Source organism: Muscardinus avellanarius (assembly GCF_963383645.1).
Source record: "Muscardinus avellanarius genome assembly, chromosome: 6".
NCBI classification, from domain to species: domain Eukaryota; kingdom Metazoa; phylum Chordata; class Mammalia; order Rodentia; family Gliridae; genus Muscardinus; species Muscardinus avellanarius.
The window spans coordinates 17,759,866-17,778,940 of record NC_137791.1 but is presented as its reverse complement, the minus strand read 5'-3'; the positions used below and the strand labels follow the sequence as shown (position 1 = coordinate 17,778,940).

Genomic DNA, 19,075 nt, shown 5'->3' with positions numbered 1-19,075 from the left:
TGATTTTATAGCATTTAAAGTAATTCGGATGGAAAAGAAATGCATAGGTAAATTTAGGGCTACCCAAAGTCCCCTTCCCACCTGCTGTGGGAAGTAGACCCCACTCCTGCTTACACTGTTCAGGAGGTTTGTTACCCCATAACAATGGATAACATGAATTGCCTTCTCTCAAAATTTCTAAACACGTTTTTCATCTGATAGGGTGATGTCACGGTGGTCTTTTCTGAAATCAGAAAAATCAACTGGATTCTTTGAAACCTTTGGAAGTTTCTCCTTATTGTGATACCTAATGCAGGTATGCCACTCCCACGGGTCTTTCCAAAAGTGCAAAGGAATGTTTGTTAAAATAATACTCAAGAGATTTAATTCCAGATAAGAACCGGTAGAACATGAAATACTAAATGCTGACATATGCTATAAAATATTCTATGCAATGGAGAAATTCCATGGGTAGAAATCATTTTATTCAAATTATGCAGTTTTGTAACTATCATCAAATAGTATAAAACCTAGTCAAAGAATTAACTAGAATAGCAGCCAGGTGTGGTGGCACATCCCTGTACTTGGGAGGTTGAGACAGGAGGATTGCATGTTTGAGGCCAGCCTCAGGAACTTACCAAGACCCTTGATAACTTGGCAAGACCCTGTTTCAAAATAAAAAGTAAAAGGGGATGGGGGTTATAGCTGGGAGGTAGAAGGCCCTTGGCTTCGACCCTAGTACAAAAAAGAAAAATAAAAAATAATTAACTAGAACGAGTACTTTCAAGGCAATCGTGAAGTAGCACAAAAACATAATGGTTGTATTGGGATAAAATTCAAATTATATATAAGGCTTGTGTGGCTTCAGTCCTTTAAAGTTTAACTTAGTAATGAGAGCAAGCAGCCTTTGCGCATTTCCTGTATACCATCAAGAAGGGTAAATGATTTTCCTGAGTTATCTGATTTAAATGGTCACTAACTCTAAAGGTTATAAGGCAATCCGAGTTTACCTTGCAGGAAAATGAAGCCCAGAGAGGTTAGGTTGCGTGCCCAAGCTTAGAGTGGTTGATCTGGTTTAAGCCGAGACCCCCCAAGTCCAACTCCAGAACCCAAACTCTTAGTTATTGTGCCATGCTTCCTCCAAAGGACGAAGCTTGTTCTATACCATCAAGAAAAAAGTAGCTCTCTAAAATGCTAATAGAAAGTGAAATGGCCAAGGACAAAGAGCAATGAATGTCTTTGGCGATCTTCAGATGAATAACTCGAATCATCCCAACCTCTTGGGATTATGGGCCCACATCTGTAGCTGAATGTCCCGGTTCCCTCGTGGCCCTCCTACCTGTCACAGGTGGAGGTGCGCCAGTCTAGACAAGTAGATTTTAAAATCGTGCTCGTATCATTACATCATTCCATTTGTTCTGTTGCTTGGGTATACGGCCATTTCAGAAATTCCTAGAATAGTCGCGTTCGCTAAATGCCAATTGCGATTTTCATTTCCTAGAAACCTGCTATGTATTGTTCCAGCTTCAAGTTAGACTTCAAAAATGTGGCCACTCTTGTTTAATATTTTCTCTGGCAACTCAGAGAATACAGAGTTATTTTAAGCATTTATTTATTTATTTATTTTCGGTTCTGGGGATGGAACCCAGGGGCATTCAACCTCCGAGCTACACCCCCAGCCCTATTTTTTATTCTTTATTTTGAAGCAGGGCCTCACTGAGTTGCAGAGGACCTCACTAAGTAGCTGAGGCTGGCCGTGAACCGAGATCCTCCCGTCTCAGCCTCCCGAATGCTGGGATTATAAGCGTGCGCCATTATGCCCGGCTTTCATTTTAAGGTGTATGATTTTTTCTCTCCTCCACAACTTTCTCTGCTCCTGACTCATAAAAATAAATTGTCCTACAGGCTGCTGTGCAAAACTACAAGAACAGAAAGATCAGAAATCAGTAACATCAACAGGTTCGTTATAAACAGTGCGCAACTGCCTTACCCTGCCACCCATATCTAGTTTCCTCCAGGTTTCTAAGCACAGGTCTCAAATAAGTAGGCTAAGGCACTATAAAAGAATTACATTATAAGCATACAAGTGATTTTTTAGATATTAAAACACTTTATGAAGCTGGGCATGGTGGTATGTGCCTGTAATCTTAGTACTTAAGAGGCTGAGACAGGAGGATCACAGGTTCAAGGTCAACCTCAGCAACTTAGCAAGACTTCTGTTTCAAACTAAAAAAAAAATATAAAGGACTTGGGGTGTAGCTCAGACAGAGGTAGAATATCCCTGGGTTCAAGCCCCAGTACCATGCACACGAAAAAGGGAAAAAAACACTTTCTGTAGCACAGGATAAATTTTACTAGTCTCTGCTTTGAAAAGCTTTCAGTAATAGGTCTGCTGCTAGTCCAGGGGACAAGGACCCACTGAGAACTTCTCTTTCCAGAAGAGGAATCTGCTCTTGCACGGTGGGATGGCTCTTGAAATGGTCTAACACGTTTTCCTGAATGAGATTCCACATCCAGATCTTCTGCTGCTTCCGCCTCCTGGCAGGCAGCTCCCCGCTGGCCAGCACGAGGTCCCGGAACTCCTTCATGGCATCCCACATCTCAGTGATCCCCTCCCCGGTTCTGGCAGAAATGCGAATCACCTATCGAGAAAGAAGGGCCGCAGCTGTTTTACTTACAGCGGTAGCGAACATCCTCGCTGGGACTCTTGTTTGCCTATTCACTTTTACCGTTTACAGAAACAGGCAAGTGACAAAAAAATGAGATTTTTCTGCTGTGTCAAAGTAAATACAATGACTAAGTATACAGTACTAAGGTGGTGGATCTAGGATTCTAACTGCAGAGCAGAAAGCAGACACTGATCCCAGGTCCAGATCTCCAGCTCGGAGGTTTATTTGAACTGAGGATTGCTCAGCCTGACAATCCGGGGCACATCCTGGAGGGCTGGGGAGAGTCAGAGGATGAGGAAGACAACACCCTCAGTGCCCCTGAGGCCTGAGCACAGAGGAGAAGCTCAGCTGGGAGAAGCCCCATCCCTGGTCGGATCTTCCTGAAGCAGCCAGCGCCCAGCACCCAGTACCCAAAGCCCAGCGCACGAGGTGGCTCAGGCCCAGCACAGATGGGCCTGGGGCAAGTGGGCGCGACCGGAAGACCAGCCCTGGTTCTCAGGAGAGCGACTGCAGCTTCTTAATAACCTACGGAGCTGGGCATGGTGGGGCACGCTTGTAATCCCAGCATTCGGGAGGCTGAGACCTGAGGATCGTGGTTCACTGACAGCCTAAACTACTTAGTGAGGCCCTCCGCAACTTAGTGAGACCCTATTTCAAAATAAAGAATAAGCCGGGTGTGGTGGGCACACTTGTAATTCCAGCATTCGGGAGGCTGAGACCGGAGGATCACGGTTCGCGGACAGCCTCAGCTACTTAGTGAGGCCCTCTGCAACTCAGTGAGACCCGGTTTCAAAATAAAGAATAAAAAATAGGGCAGGGGGTGTAGCTCGGAGGTCAAATGCCCCTGGGTTCCATCCCCAGACCTGTCAACAAACAAACAAACAAACAAACAAACACCTTGGTCCTCCTGCTGATGAAGCTGCCTGCGTCAATGCTATTGCATCACTGACTAGAGGACTTTCCTTTTCTTTAACTTATTAATAACAGTGTTCAACAAGCATACTGGGAGGGTCATGGCACAGGCCTTTTCTCTCACAAATTCCACTGTGGATAACCAAGTCGTGAGGGCGGCTCCTTTCAGAATGGGTCTCCCATGACTTCCAAACATGACTTCGGGCCCCAGTCAAGCCCGAAGCAATCTCATCTCTCACCTCACATTCTAGGTTTTGACATCCAGTGGTCAAAAGATTATATTTAGAGTCATGGCTGCATACGTTAGCTTCGTCATATTTTTAAAACTCTAATCTTCACATTCAAGCGAAGATCGATTATGTGTCTAGCTGGGGACTTAGGCCTCTCTCCTCCCGCACACAGTCCGCTCAGGGTGAGAAACGCAGCCTGGAATGCAGACCAACCTTGGGCCTCCAGGCTTGGGAGCGCCTGCGGAGCAGCTTCAGCGCGCTCACGTACTCTGCTTGGATTCTCCGGGCCGGCACTACCAAGTCCCCATCAGACTTGGTGATAACTACCAGGTCTGCCATCTCAATTATACCCCTTTTGATACCCTAATGAGAAAACAGAGAAGAGTTGATTTCTTGGAATCATTTCATTTAATCATAAAAATGGGACAACCCGTTAATGCCACAATTTTGAAAGTCATATACTTTATACTGTATCAGTTGTTTTTTTTTTTTTTTCTGTATTGTCTGAAGCCCCGAGGGCTAGGAATCACAATTATTTGACAGAAATTACTTCATTGTACCAGTTCTTAGGATGACGGAAGTCATCGGTAACAGTACCATTTCTTCCAAATTTAGGGAATAACGTGGTGAAATACATTCTGAATGAGAGTAAACAGATCGCTGAGACACAACGTGTGTGAGTGGCAGGAGGCAGCTCACGTTGTCTCATGATGGGTCCTGCTTCTCAGGAGCTATACCGCAGGACACAAAGCCATCCATCACCGGGTGCTTAGAGACAAACATATTCATTACTAGTATCTGCATTTCCAGAGACGTCTTTGAAAGTTTCCTTAAATGTATACAGTGGGTTTTTTTTTCAATGTGTATTTAAGGAAAAATAATCTGATAGCTAACATTATCCCAACTTCAATTTAAATTATGTTGCTGAAAAATACCAAAAGTAAAGGATGAAATTCAATAGTCAAATCTTATTTGGGAAATATATTTTTCCATCTAATATTAAAATTTCTCTTCAATTTTTTTTTGTGGTAATGGGGATTGAACCCAGGGGGCCTCCAAGCTCTATCCCCAGCCCCATTTTTTATTCTTTATTTTGAAACAGGGTCTCAATAAGTTGTGGAGGGCATAAATAGCTGAGGCTGGCTGTGAGCCTGCAATCCTCCTGTCTCAGCCTCCCAAGTACTGGGATTGCAAGCATGTGCCATCATACCCAGCTCTTTCTTCAAATATTTCTATATATTACTTTTGACTATTAAATTCTAATGTTAAGCCGGGTGTGATGTTGCCTGTGATTCCAATACTTGCAAGGCTGAGACAGGAGGATCACAGGTTTAAGGTTGGCCTCAATCTTGCTAAGCAACTCAACAAGACCACATTTCAAAATTTAAAAATAAAATAAAATAGGGATAGGGGTATAGTTCAGAGGTAGAACACCACTGGGTTCCAACCCCAGTAAACACGTGTGCACATGCATGCGCGTGCACACACATGCACAACAGCTGATGATGGCCTCTTGGCCAGAGCTATGCCTTTATTCCAGTCACTTTTACGTTAAAGTTGGGAAAATGTAAGTTGTATGATTAGCTCAAAATCATACATTATAAATTACTAAGTTGGGAGAAAATATACATGGAGCGTCTGCTCTCGCCTCTGGTACTTTAGCCAATGTGACTGATGTTTCTTTCTCTACACTGTTTAAAAATTAGTTTACAAAAACACATCACTGGAAATTTGTACCTTCAGAGACTTATACTTTGTATTAGAGGGGAAAAAATTAAAATTAAAATAATTACCTGCAACTCGTCTCCTCCTGCTGGCGGCAGCAGTAAAACAAACATGTCCACCATGTCAGCAACAGCGAACTCTGACTGGCCCACACCTGAAATTTCAAATCGCAACCATGTACTGGGATGTCCACAGTTCTCATGACACTTCCTCATCTCACCGACTACACCCTCTACTCACTCACTCACGGCCCTTTAACACCCATGTTATACACACTTGCCCTTTAAACACCCACATCTTAGGCCTTTTTCTGTTGCCACAACAAAATATCTGAGCCCAGACAATGGAGGTGCACACAGCCAGCATCCACTGCGTCACATGGCAAGACAGCAGGGGCGTATGGCAGCTCCCATCCCCCTTCGTTTTTGTGGGGTGTGTAGTATTGGGGATTGGACTCTGGGGCATTCTCCCTGCAAGCTATACCCCCAGTGTCTCACTAGGTTGCCGAGAGTCTCACTACTCGTCGAGGCTGTCCTTGAACCTGTGGTCCTCCTGTCCTGCGTCCCACCTACGGGGATTACAAGCATTTACCACCGTGCCCGGTTTCTTCTTATTTAAAAACAATCACTAATGCCACCATGAACGCCCCACCTCTAAACATCATTATAACATGAATTTGGGAGTTAGGTTTCTAAGATATGAACTTTTGGGGGATATACCCAAAGCACAGTAGCTCATTTCTGAAGAATTTACTTATTTATTACTACTTTTTTGTGTTGTTGTTCTTGTGGCACTAGACATTGAACTCAGGGGCAGAATACATCTGAGCTACACCCCAGCCCTTTTTATTTCTTATTTTGAAACAAGGTCTCCCTATGTTGCTGAGCCTGGCCTGGAACCCGTGATCCTCACGTCTCCGCCTCCCGAGCACTGGAGTTACAGGTGTGCACCACCACGCCGGCCATGTCCCTCTGTAGGACTCGCGCTTCCATGCAATGGCTGATAGAGGTGACGAGAGCTGCCCGTCACCCTGTACTCATCTTCTTGGCTTTCAGACAGCGCTGAAGGAGGGCAGGAAGCTCTGCCCAGGTTGCAAGCTGCCTACCGCGATTCTACCTGACACTTGGTTTTATTGCTGCAAGGTTTCACGGAGAGTGTCAAACAGGGCGAGGGAGGGGGCAAAAGCTGCCAACTGCACAATACCTCAGGAGATTTGCAGGGGAGAGCTGTCCTCTTCCCTAGAGAAATTCTGAGGGGTAGGGGTCATATATTATAAGAAAGGAAAGGCCAGAAAGAAAAAAGATTACAGACCTACACTGCCACACCAGGCTGAAGAATTTCCTGAAGGCTCCTCTCTGGCCTAAGCCAGCCAGTCGCCTTGCCCCCCTCCCCGCTCCTATAGACATACTCTTTGATGGGTGGTGACCCTACAGACCTCCGTCCTGTCCACGCTCTCCAGCTCTTTCTTGGCTTCTCTTCCAGCAGGGAACATGTGAACACTGGGGCTGTAATCTTAAACCATTCCTGCCAATACATTCATCTTTTTTTTTCCACCCCACAAACCTCCAGTCATGGATCAATCCAACAGCATGTAGGGTCCCTTCTCTAAACCTGCTGCAGAAATCACTCCACGTGAGCAGACGCGACTCCAGGGCCGTGGTCCCCAGTATCTGCCACGTCTTCCTGTGGCACAGTAAGAGCAGTCCCCCTAAATGTCCTCGGTCAGCTTCCTCCCCACAGGCATTCACTCCACTCCTCCCCGTCCCCTCCACTCCTCCCGGCCCCTCCGCCCATGCAGACAGGGACCTGGGAACCGGCCCGCTGCCCCCTCTGCAGCCTGGCCCTCGCTCTGCGGCGCCTCTAACCTCCCTGTCTCAGGCTCTCACACTCTTAAAACCAATCAGCACAATCGGCCACGCCTTCAACCAGCACCACGCTCTCACATCGCAGTCGAGTTTCTGGAAAAACATAACCCATGCTCAGTCTCTCCTTTGCATTAATCTCCACCCACTTAAATCCGGCCGCCGCATCCCCTCCACCCCGCCTCCACTGAAACGTCTTGGGAAACTCTCCTCGCTGGTGTGGCAGAGGCTTCACCTATTCAGTATCTATTTGCAATTGGGCATGGTGGCACATGTCAGTAATCCCAACCCTTGGGAGATTGAGACGGGAGGATTGCAGGTTTGAGGCCACTTGATGTAGCAAGTTTCTCAGCAACCTAGTGAGACTGTTGGGAAACACAAAGTAAAAATGGCTGGGGGTTCAGCTCAGCAGTAGGATGCCCCTGGCCAGCACAACCCCCGAAAAAGCATACACCCTACTCTTCCTGTCTCTTCACCCCGAGTCACCGGAACACCGCATGCCAGGCAAAAGACCACGTGCATGAGGCCCTGTCAGCTGGGGTGGGACGAGTGAAGCAGAGGTCCCACAGGCTTTCCAGGAGCGTCCTGTAAAGAGGGCTAACGGCCTGCTGCTTGCCCTCCCTGCTTCCTCCCGCCCCTCACTCCTTCCCTCTGGAGCACAGACTGGACGTGCGGCCTTGACTGCAAAGGCCAAGTGCTGAGGGCAGACAGCAGGCAGACAGAAGGAGCCCAAGCGGTCCAGCATGGAGGCCTCTGTAGGGCCACCGTGCCACCCCGTCTGCCTACCCCAGCCTTCTTCATGTCCAAGAAAATACCCTCTCTAGTCATTCCAGCCTCTGGGACAAGCAACAAAATCTAGCTTCCCGGTGCCGTGCTTGGTTTTTATACCACCTTCTCCTCTGATTCTCTTGCCACCACTCGGGCAACCCTTCCTCCACCCAGCCCCAAATGGCAGTGCTCTAAAGCCCGGGCCTGGCTACGGCAGGGTTCCTTCCCTCTCTTCCATGTTGAAGCCCTAATCCCTCAACGTGACCGGATGTAGAGAGAGAGCCTCTAAAAATGTTAAGAGTTAGAAGGACGGAGCCTAAGCAATAGGGCCAGTGTCCTCTTAGAGGAAGGGGCAGGAGGGGTGCGAGTACGTGGAGCAGTGGCCCTGTGAGCCTTCTGCACAAGGAAAGAGGGCTCCGAGAAACACATCCTGGACTCTGCCTCCAGAGCCTGTTTCAACCACCCTGACCAACACATTTGTTATGGGCGCCCTAGCACCCTGGCACAGCTGTCTTCTAGTTTTGGCACATATTTTTCCAAGATGATTTGTGTGTGTGTGTGTGTGTGTGTGTGTGTGTGTGTGTGTGTGTGTGTGTTACTGGGGATGGAACCCAGGGGCATTCTACCTCCGAGCTATATCCCCAGGCTCACTGAGTTGCTGAGGCTGGCTCTGAACCTGCAATCCTCCTGTCTCAGGCTCCCACATACTGGGCTTTTATTCTTTATTTTGAAACAGGGTCTCACTGAGTTGCAAAGGGCCTAAGTAGCTGAGGCTAACCGTGAACCATGATCCTCCTGTCTCAGCCTCCCGATCCCCAGCTGATTTGAACCAAATTCAAAACATGAAGCGAGCAGGGCGTGGTGGCGCATGCTGTAATCCCTGCACTTGGGAGGCTGAGACAGGACGATACACAGGCTCGAAGCCAGTCTCAGCTATTTAGTGAGGCTCTCAGGAACTTAGACTCTGCTTCCAAATAAAATATAAAATAGGTCTGGGGTATAACCTGGATGTAAAAGGCCCTTGGGTTCTGTCCCTAGTACCACAAAACAAAACAAAAAACATGAAGTATGAAACTGAACCGTGTAGAAACTGCTGAATCTGCATTTCCTGCTCAGTCCTTTCTTGAGATGCACAGTCACTTTGATACTCAGTGACCACCGGCACTCGGTATGTTCACAACTGAACACAGTTCAGTTTCGGCACTCGGTATGTTCACAACTGAACACAGTTCAGTTTCGCTTTCACTTTCACTTTTTTTCAGTTCACTTTCCCCCTCCAGATCCCTTTCCACAGCATTCTCTATTATTATCCTCAGTCCTCATCTCTCTTATCTAATCATGGATAAAAAAAACCCTGCCCATTTCCTTTGCTTTGTTAAGCCCCCCCCCTTTTTTTTTGGTACTAGAGGCTGAACCCAGTAGTGTTCTACTTTTGAGCTACACCCCAGCCCTTTTCATTTTTATTTGGAAACAGAGTCTCACTGAGTTGCTGAGGCTGGCTTTGAACCCGCAATCCTCCTGTCTCAGGCTCCCACATCCTGGGCTTGCAGGTGTGCCACCACGCCCGGCCCTTTCTCTGATGAGCACACTAGTCTCCCAGTTGCTTCCCTGCCTTTCCTCTCCTAACCAGTCTAGGCTCTGCTGCCAGGGGTCCTTCCAAATGCACATCTGCTTTTCTCTCTCCTGCTCAGGTTTCCTCCTCCTTTCGGGGCAAACTCTGAACTCTGGGCATTTAAGTCTTTGACATTTCTGCCCACCTCTCTTCAAGCTCTGCCCTAGTATCCTGAGCAAGCTGTGTCTCCTCACTCGCCATGTCTTTGCCAGGGCCTGTTACCCCCGCGCTTTGGATAACTTCAGTTCTTCCTTTGATACTGAGCTCGGCTGCCACATCTTCGAGGAAATCTTCACTGATTCCCCCAAATCTGATTTAGGGTGTGTTGCAAACATTCATCACACACTAATGTTTCTCTACAAAAATGTGAATTTCTTGGGAGTTTTCATTTCAGTGTCTTCATTGCATTAATTATGGGCCAAGGAAACGAAAAAGAAATAAAACATAGCCCCATTATCAAGATGCCCACCTACATTAATTAACAAATATTATAGACATATGAAATGTGCTTACACAAAATAGGTGCGGTGTTTTGTTTATGTAAGTCATCCTAAAGTGCACTGTTCTCTGCACATACAACCAAGCATATGGCTCACCTTCATCCTCCAAATGCTAAGCTCCTAGAGGTTAGGAATTATACCCTATATCGTTGATGGAGTCTGGGATAATATCTTGTATTTACGAACACCTTCAGTAAGTGCCTTCTGATGAGCAAAATGAAATCGGTTGTCGTTAACCTTTCTACAGCATTCTTTATAACAGTACATTGTTTCTCTGAAATGGAATATCACACTCACCCACGGTTTCAATGAGAATGATGTCATATCCCCCTCCTTCACACAACAGGATCGCTTCGTTTGTGGTCCTCGTCACACCTCCTAACGTCCCTCTGGTGGGAGACGGCCTGATGTATGCATTCATGTCTCTCGATAACTCAGTCATTCGCGTTTTATCACCCAGGAGGGATCCTGAAACACACAGCTACGTCTTATAATCATGGAAAAGTTTCAAGGGCCAATTATCAATCAACCCCATCCCCGGGGATGTGCCTTGTGATATTTCTCCCCAAATCTCAAGCTGTATTTCATACTGTTGAGCTTTCCTCCAACTCACTGTATACAACCATGCTGCATTAATCTTTTTAACATTCCAAGCCCCTTAAAGCCTACAAGAGCTTCCACTGTCTGCAAGTGCAGGTCTAGATGCTCAGCCCAGCACTGAAGGCCTCAGAAGCCGGCGCTCACTCACCCGTCCAATTTTAGCTTCCACCAGTCCCACGCCACGCGTCTGGTGCAGCCAGGTGGCCTCCTGACTGCCATCTTACCTGGTGTGTTTACCTCCCTCCTTGTTTGACATGCCAGGCACATCTCTTCTGTTTTCTCGCTGCTAATTTACAAAGTGCCAAGCCCAAGTGTCTGCATCCCCCTCTACCATTCCGGACTATTGGGTTTTGAGAGACCACGTTATCTTCCTCAACCCCTCCTTTCTTCAGTTACTAGCAAGGACAATAAACCATTGAGACGCTGGGCGTGGTGGTGCACGCTTGTAATCCTGGTGGCTTGGGAGGCTGAGACAGGAGGATCGCACAGGTTCTAAGCCAGCCTCAGCTACTTAGTGAAGCTCTCAGCAACTTAGTGAGACCCTGTTTCCAAATAAAATATAAAAAATAGGTCTGGGAGTGTAGCCCGGAGGTAGAAAGCCTCTGGGTTCCACCCCCAGTACCACCAAAATAAATAAATAAATAAATAAATAAAATAAACCACTGAGACCAGAGCACAGTGGCACACACCTGTAATCCCAGTACTTAGGAGGCGGAAACAGGAGGACTGCAGGTTTGAGGCCAGTCTTAGTAAATTACTGAAACCCTCAGCAACTTAGCAAGACCTAGTTTCAAAATAAAAACAGATAAAGTAGGGCTGGGGGTCTAATTCAGAGGTAGAATGCCCCTGGGTTCAATCTCAAGTACCAAAAGTAAATAAATGAATGAATAAACCACTGCGAGACTCAAAATGTATAGGAACAGAATGCCATGTTTTAATATCCATTAGTAACAAAACACAGAGCTTATCTCTCATCTCGCAAAGATGAGTTCAAGTTCCCCCTCCTTCACACAGTCTTTCTGGAACATCTCGCCTCCCTGCCCATCTCTGTGGATTTCTACAGTACGGTCACTGCTCTGCAATCTGCCAGCATCCTTGAGGGCACAAGAGAACTCTCCTGCCCCTCCCCTTTCTATTACTGCCAAGAGCACCTCCCTCGCTGTTCCTTTATTTGTACAAATGACATTTTCTCAGCCTTATGTGAATGCTATGCGAATCCATCTTTAAGCTGCCCTTCCACTCTGTGTTGCTTCTGATTCTTTACTAGTTAGGGGTTTTGGATCCCACACTGAATGCAAAGTAGGCTAAATGAATGGATGGGAAATTATTCATATGGCATATTTTTGGGTTTCCTATTTACATGTTTTATTTCTTTCGTATCGTTGTTCTCAACCAGGAGCAATTCTGCCCCAACCCACCTGGGAAATTTGGCGGTGTCTAGAGACTTATTTACCTGTCGTGAGTGGGGGGTGGGATGCTGCTGTCATCTACTGGGCAGAGGCCAGGGATGCTGGTGAGCAGCCCTCATTTTATACAAGAGCCCCTACAGCAAAGAATGGGCTGCCCCAAAGGTCACTAGTGCCAAGGTTGAGAAACTGAACCCAGAGGAGTTCTCCCTCAATACTAGCAAATTCTAAAAGACAAAAGAGCTGTAACTCCTATTGTCTTTCCTGTTGTCATTAGTCATAACAATATTTGAAAGTGTGCTGATCTAGCCTGGATATTTATTTTCACTCCACAGGAGGGCAATTCTGTCCACACAGAGTTGATGATAAAGGCTGAGAAGTTTCGTAAAGAAATACACTTATCCCTCACGACTCCAGTTTAGAATCTTCTCATAAGTTTTAGTTCTAGAACATACACCTACCACATACCCCAACTACCTTATTTAATTCACATAAAACTTTTTCCTAAAGTAATTTGCTGCATGAAATCATCCCCGTGGAAGTCAACAATCTGCCAAAGCTATGCTTTAAATTATTACCCGATAGGTACTCTTGTGCTGAAGTAAACATTATGAGATTACTGTCCCATATAATTGTCTTTGCCAATGAATCCAAACTGCTAGTTGTAGACCCCGGGGGAAGTCTCACAGCTATCACAGGGGGTCTGTGAATCCAAAGTACAAGGACTATCGACCAAAAAAAAAAAGAATGTTTCTCAAACTTCGGTGCTACTTTTCAAATGGATGTACTATTGCATTGATGTGGAAATTTAGTGTCTTGTGTATCTTCAAGTATTTTTTTTTTCTTTCAAAGCTTATGCAATTTCTTTTTTTTTTTCTTTTCTTTTTTTTGCCCAAGAAAGCCTCATTCTTGGCTTGAGGAAAGTGAGAAACCACACAGCCAGGCATCTTCAATTACAGACTACTTTATAACATCATTTTTTCAATCAATTACTACCTGAAACTATTGTTTTCTCTTTCTGTTGCAAATAGTCTAGAATACTATGAAGGTGGAGGGAAAAGTTCTTCTCAACTATGTGAAGATGAGGACCACTTATTTTCAAAAAATCATTTAAGTATTTACCTTTAACAAAGCCCTTACATTGTAAATAATTTAGAAGATACATTGACATGGATTTAATCTTGAACTTTGAAAATATAAATTTTACTTACAGTTTACCTTTTCATTGTATTGAGTCAAAAACTTTGAACGCATTGAACTCAATTCCATTGAGTGCTAAGAGGAATTGTGTTCACTCCTCTACTTTTTTTTTTCTTTTTCTTTTGCAGTACTGAAGATTGAACCCAGGAGCATTCTACCTCTGAGCTATACCCCCAGCCCATTTTTATTCTTTATTTTGGAACAGGTCTCACTAAGTTGCAGGGGGCCTCACTAAGTAGCTGAGGCTGGCTGTGAACCTGTGATCCTCCTGTCTCAGCCTCCCAAGAACTGGGATTACAAGTGTGCGCCACCACCATGTCTGGCTTCCACTCCTCTACTGACTAAGCTCCTACGATAAGTCTACAGTTTGTGGAATACCACTGAATAGAAACCAAACACTTCCACGAGCTCCTGGTTTCTACCCCCTGTGAACACTGCTTGGGTGTGCCGTGTTTTACTCATCTGTTAGGAAACCTCATGAGGTGTAGCGCTCCGTACGGCCAAGGGCACCAGGCTCCCCGTCCTACCACAGTGCTTCCCCGCACAATTCCTCACCTGGAGCGAGCATGCAAGTACTTATTGAGTAGCCGTAGGACGAGAGCTTAAATCATAAAGAAGGACGAGGGACGAGAGCCCTTCCCCAGAGTATGTATATGGTATACTTTATGTTTTCTTTAAAAGAGTCCTTGAGGAACTAAGTTTATATTCATTTTACCTCTGATGAGCTGCACATTAACTTTGAGTGATTGCGTGACCTCAAATCGTAAGTAATTGCTGAACACCGTGCGGTGCACAATGAACTCTGCTAAGTGCTATAGAGGGAGTAACAGTATATTACATGGTTCCTCTAAGAGCTTTCTGTTTAACGAGACACATAAGCAGGTGACAAGTTATAAGCAGCGGTAAGTAGAACCTTTTTTTTGTTAAAGCTTAAAAGACATTATGAGAAAAATAACAAATGATTAAGGACACTTTTTCTGAATGCCACAGCCACTGTTACACCCAATGGAAGGGAAGAAGGGCCCTGCCGTGGGCGTGATGTCAGCGGGCGGAAGTCAGCTTTTGATCATCTCTGACTTCCTGCACCTGTGATCCCAGGGCTCTATGTGTGCACACGTGGCCCGCAAGCTGAGCCCCTCTGAGAGTCCGGCGCTCCCAGCCACCTCCCCGAGCTCCCTCCCACTCTCTCCCCATCTCTCCCACTTTTCAGATCTCTCTTCCTTCAGGGAGACCAAACTCAGGGGCACTTGTCATTCGACTCCCAATTCCCACTAAACTGTAGCGGTGAGTCCCACAGGCTCTCCAGCTAGGAAGGGCCCGCCATACTCACCGCCACTCGTGCAGGAGGAGGGATCCACCGCCAGCACAGACAGCTTGTGCCCTCTCTCGGTGAGCATCTTCCCAAAGTATTCTATAAACGTCGACTTCCCAGCACCAGGGGGCCCAGACAGTCCTGCAGTAAAGAGAGATCTTCTAACTTAGTAAGTCAAGTCAGCACCGTGCTCAGTTTTATTGAATAAAACATAAAGACTACCCTCGATGTCTCCTAATTCATTAAAACTACCATCATATATATATTTTACATGCCCTAAAGCAGTCAATGAGGATCTATCTCTTGATCCAACCCCTGAGTAACGGGGATAGAGGGAGGCAACAACTCCGAGGTCCGCGTGTTTACACAATTCACTGTTAAAATGATAAAGCGTGCTTTGCCTCTTTGCTATAACACAGATCTTTGGGGACACGCTCTGGGCCCTATGCCTTAACATGCTGGATTTCTGTATCTGCCTGGCTCTCTTCGTGATCAGTAATTATTCCACCTGCCCCAATTCTGTCTATTTTATCTGTCCGCTGGAAAAAACAAGTCATTACTCTAGAAATTCCTGGTGATTGAGAATGTAGTTTTCTAATTACAAAGGACCACTTTTTTTCTTTGTCTCGCTCGTTACTCAAGGAATATCAAACCAACGGAATCCTGAAAGAAAAAAAAAGCTTCAGTTAAGAAAAGCAGAAGAGTCCCCCGGTGGGCAGGTGGGAGGGCCAACCCTGGAGCAGTCAGCAGGCTCTCATTCTCACTATGGCTCTTACCTATTCTGTGACCTTGGTCAAGTGTCTTAACCTCTTTCTGCAATAAAATAGACGTCATAGCAATATCGACCTCATCAGGCTGTTTCCAGAATTAAATGAGTCAACATTTGTAATTTGCTTAAAACAACACAGGGCACAGTGTGAGGTATGAGTAAGTGTGTGTTTGGTAAAGTTTCACATACAACACAAGCATCTAACTATATTCAAAATATGAGCAGTACATGACTCTGCTCCCTTCACAATTCTCAGGGCAGCCTCTTGTCTTAAACATCTTTAAGGTGCTGAATAAACATTGGCTGCTGTCATTCATCATGGTGATAAAATAACTACGATAAGGACCCAGGTTTATCTGGCCTGGAAAGGTCAGAATAGCACTTCAAGGTTCTGTGTGAGTTCCTAAGTGAGCCCCAGGGTTCTGGGGACCAGTTCTCTTCCAGCATTCTCCAAAACCTAGTACACAGACACTTTATCGTAACTAGATTTCTCCTTGAGAGTTTGCTATTTTTCTGTTTACAACACATAAAAATTATTAACACCCAATGCAGTCCTTTCCAAATGAGTCTCGGTAAGAGCAGAAGAATGAGAAGTGTGAAAAATGCAGACTGTATTTCTGTAGAAATACTGGTTGGTAAGCTATTCTTTGAAATTATCTTTAAAGCATTTATATCCACAGGTTTGAGTCCCAATGTTGCCAAAAAAGTACAATATAAAAGTCAATTTTTTTTTTTTTGGTACTGGGGTTCCTGGAAGCCCTTCTACCTCCGGGCTAAACTCCCAGACCTATTTTTATATTTTTATTTGGAAACAAGGTCTCTTAAGCCAGCAAGGCTGACTTCGAATCTGCGCAATCCTCTTGTCTCTGCCTCCCAAGCGCGGGGATTACAAGCGTGCGCCACCACGCCCGGCTAAAAGTCAATTTTGATGTCTACTTTTACACATATTTACTCATTCCCACAAAATTTCTGTACTTTAACTACCATTTCAAGTTGTTTTTAGCAGAATCAACTGTTTACCATCATGTGACATTCTCATTCTATACAAACTGTCTTCAATGAGACCAAACTCAGCTTTATTGAATAAAACATGACTATCTTCTACTTTTCCTATTTCATTAGAATTATCATTAATATATCTTAACATCCCCTAAAGCAGTAAATGAAATGCTGGCCAAACATTAAGTGTTTTTTTGTTTTGTTTTGTCTTGCGGTACTGGGGATGGAATTCTAGGAGCATTCTATCTCCGAGCTACACCCCCAGTCCTATTTTTTATTCTTTATTTTGAAACAGGGTCTCACTGGGTTGCAGAGGGCCTCACTAAGTAGCTGAGGCTGTCCACGAACCATGATCCTCCTGTCTCAGCCTCTCAGATGCTGGGATTACAAGCGTGTACTACCAGGCCTGGCTCTAAATTTTTCTAAAATGCACAATTTACAAAATATAACTGGCTGACTTATGATTGCAGAACCAAGTTAAAATGTCTGAAAAATCAAATAAACATTTAAATATAAATAGCAAATTAATATAATCTCTCATTTAAAACACATTTATATATTGAGATGGCTAGGTATAGAGTCATTCCCAGAAACTCAACAAAAAGTATCTGAAAGAAATGAGATTTGCCTACAAGAAAACTAACAAAAGTAGAATTTTGATATGTGATGAAGGTAATTATAGTTGATATACTACAAAAATATGAAGCTCCCTTGTAAACTACTAAAAGGACTACCAAAAGGAAGGAGTGAACGGGCTAATAGTTCTTCCCAAGCATATCTGTATTCTAGAAGCCATCACAAGATATGTGTCCTAACAGAAACCTGTATCATCATCTTAAAATACAGAGCCTCAGTTCAAGTGGTCATGGCAACTTTTTATTATTTCCAGATTCGTGTTTGGGGGGAAAAAAGACATTCAAAATTCATCCAAAATTCTAAGGAAAAAAATTACCATTAGATTGCAAACTACTTAGACTTTTTTGGGGGGAGAGGGTACAGAGGATTGAGCCCAAGGGCATTTTACCTCCAAGCTACACTCCCAGCCTTATTTTTTAATCTTTATTTTGAAACAGGGTCTTCCTCAGTTGCAGAGGGCCTCACTAAGTTGCTGAGGCTGGCGTTGAATCTGTGATTCTCCTGTCTCAGCCTCCCAATTACTGGGATTACAGGCATGCACCACCACATCTGGCTTATTTAGATTTATTTTTAAAAAGTTGTAATTTTAAAATATTTACAAAAATAAATAAATAAAACAAAATATAAATAAATAAAACAAAAATAAATAAATAAAAATAAATAAATAAAAATAAATAAAAATAAATAAATAAATAAATAAAAACAAAAATAAATAAATAAAGACTGACCCACTCGAAATGCCAGGGGTTTTCCTTCATTTAATTGCTCCTGTTCTCGGTGGTAGACTAACACTTTCTGAAGAAGAACCTGGGCCAGCTCCTTTTTCCTGTTGTGTGTTGATTCCACAAGAGTTATGGCCTCTGCCAAGCAGGCTCTCTGCCCCTGGATTAAACCAGTGTACAATTTGTCCACAAATCTTTGTTCTTTATCAGAAAGTCCTTCTGTGTGGTCCTTTAAGGTTGCTTGCACACATAACTTTCTCCTTAAACCATCTGACAGCAGTGTCCACTCTGTACAATGGAGTCTGAGCGAGTTAAATGGCTGAGCACGTGGGGCTCCTGATCCAGGATGAGGACGTGGGTGAAAGAGGACGTGGAAACAACGGAAGGGTGCTCGTAAAAGGTCCTTCAGGACACGCTGGCGAGGAGGTGGTAGAAGCCTGGGAATATTCATTGTGCTTATAAATGAAGAAAAACCAGGATGCTCGTGGACTCTGTGATTTGTTGCCTCCCTAGAAGAAAGAGAAACATATTTTATCCTCCTGTCACACACAACTAAGATTCTGAGATAGAAAAAGTAAAAGTAAAGCGTTTTCCCTATATTCTAAACCGCACACCATTAAGGTTCTTGGCAGTAGCTAGCGGTGAGTTTTCTCACCAAATTTAAGAGAGAAGACTCCATCCTTGGCCAAAGTTGATATTCAGAGTGACCCAAATCACTATTACTCTATTGTGAAGTGGAATTTACATTAAAATTTCCTTCTAAAGGAAAATCAAATCCACAAAACCTCATTAGGGTAGACATTTTCTCTCATGAGTGTTTTTACATTCATCTTAACAATTTTCTCGGTCGACATACCCAATTCTGAACTGCATACAAAAGATTCTTTAAAAAGAACTGCTCTCCCTCCAGTGCTGGCCTTTTATTTGTTCTCTACAAAAGAAATTTGATTAGTAGTGTGGCACTTGAGACATAAGTTTAGATATGCCCTGCCATCAGCAAAATGGCCCTGGATAACCCGGCTCACGCACACAATCAACAAGAAGTCCTAATGTGAAGTGAACTGTGTGGGGATCGTAGCAACCAGATCAGTGCATCTCCGAGTATGGTCAGAACCACGGTGCTCATTAGAAATGGCCCCGGCCCCTCTGGTCAGACTCTCTGCAGGTAAGCATG

At 44.6% G+C, this 19,075-nt stretch overlaps 1 protein-coding gene across 1 annotated transcript; it reads right to left on the bottom strand.

Annotated features, from left to right (window-relative positions):
- Positions 1-2,333: 2,333 nt before the first annotated feature.
- MMAA (metabolism of cobalamin associated A) lies at positions 2,334-18,352 on the bottom strand (the record flags this gene model as incomplete). The annotated part of the gene is made up of 6 exons (XM_080697626.1): positions 2,334-2,621; positions 4,004-4,153; positions 5,584-5,669; positions 10,555-10,725; positions 14,794-14,916; positions 17,908-18,352. 6 exons carry the CDS (start codon positions 18,350-18,352, stop codon positions 2,334-2,336), a joined length of 1,263 nt encoding a protein of 420 aa, XP_080553752.1.
- Between the last annotated feature and the right edge of the window lie 723 nt (positions 18,353-19,075).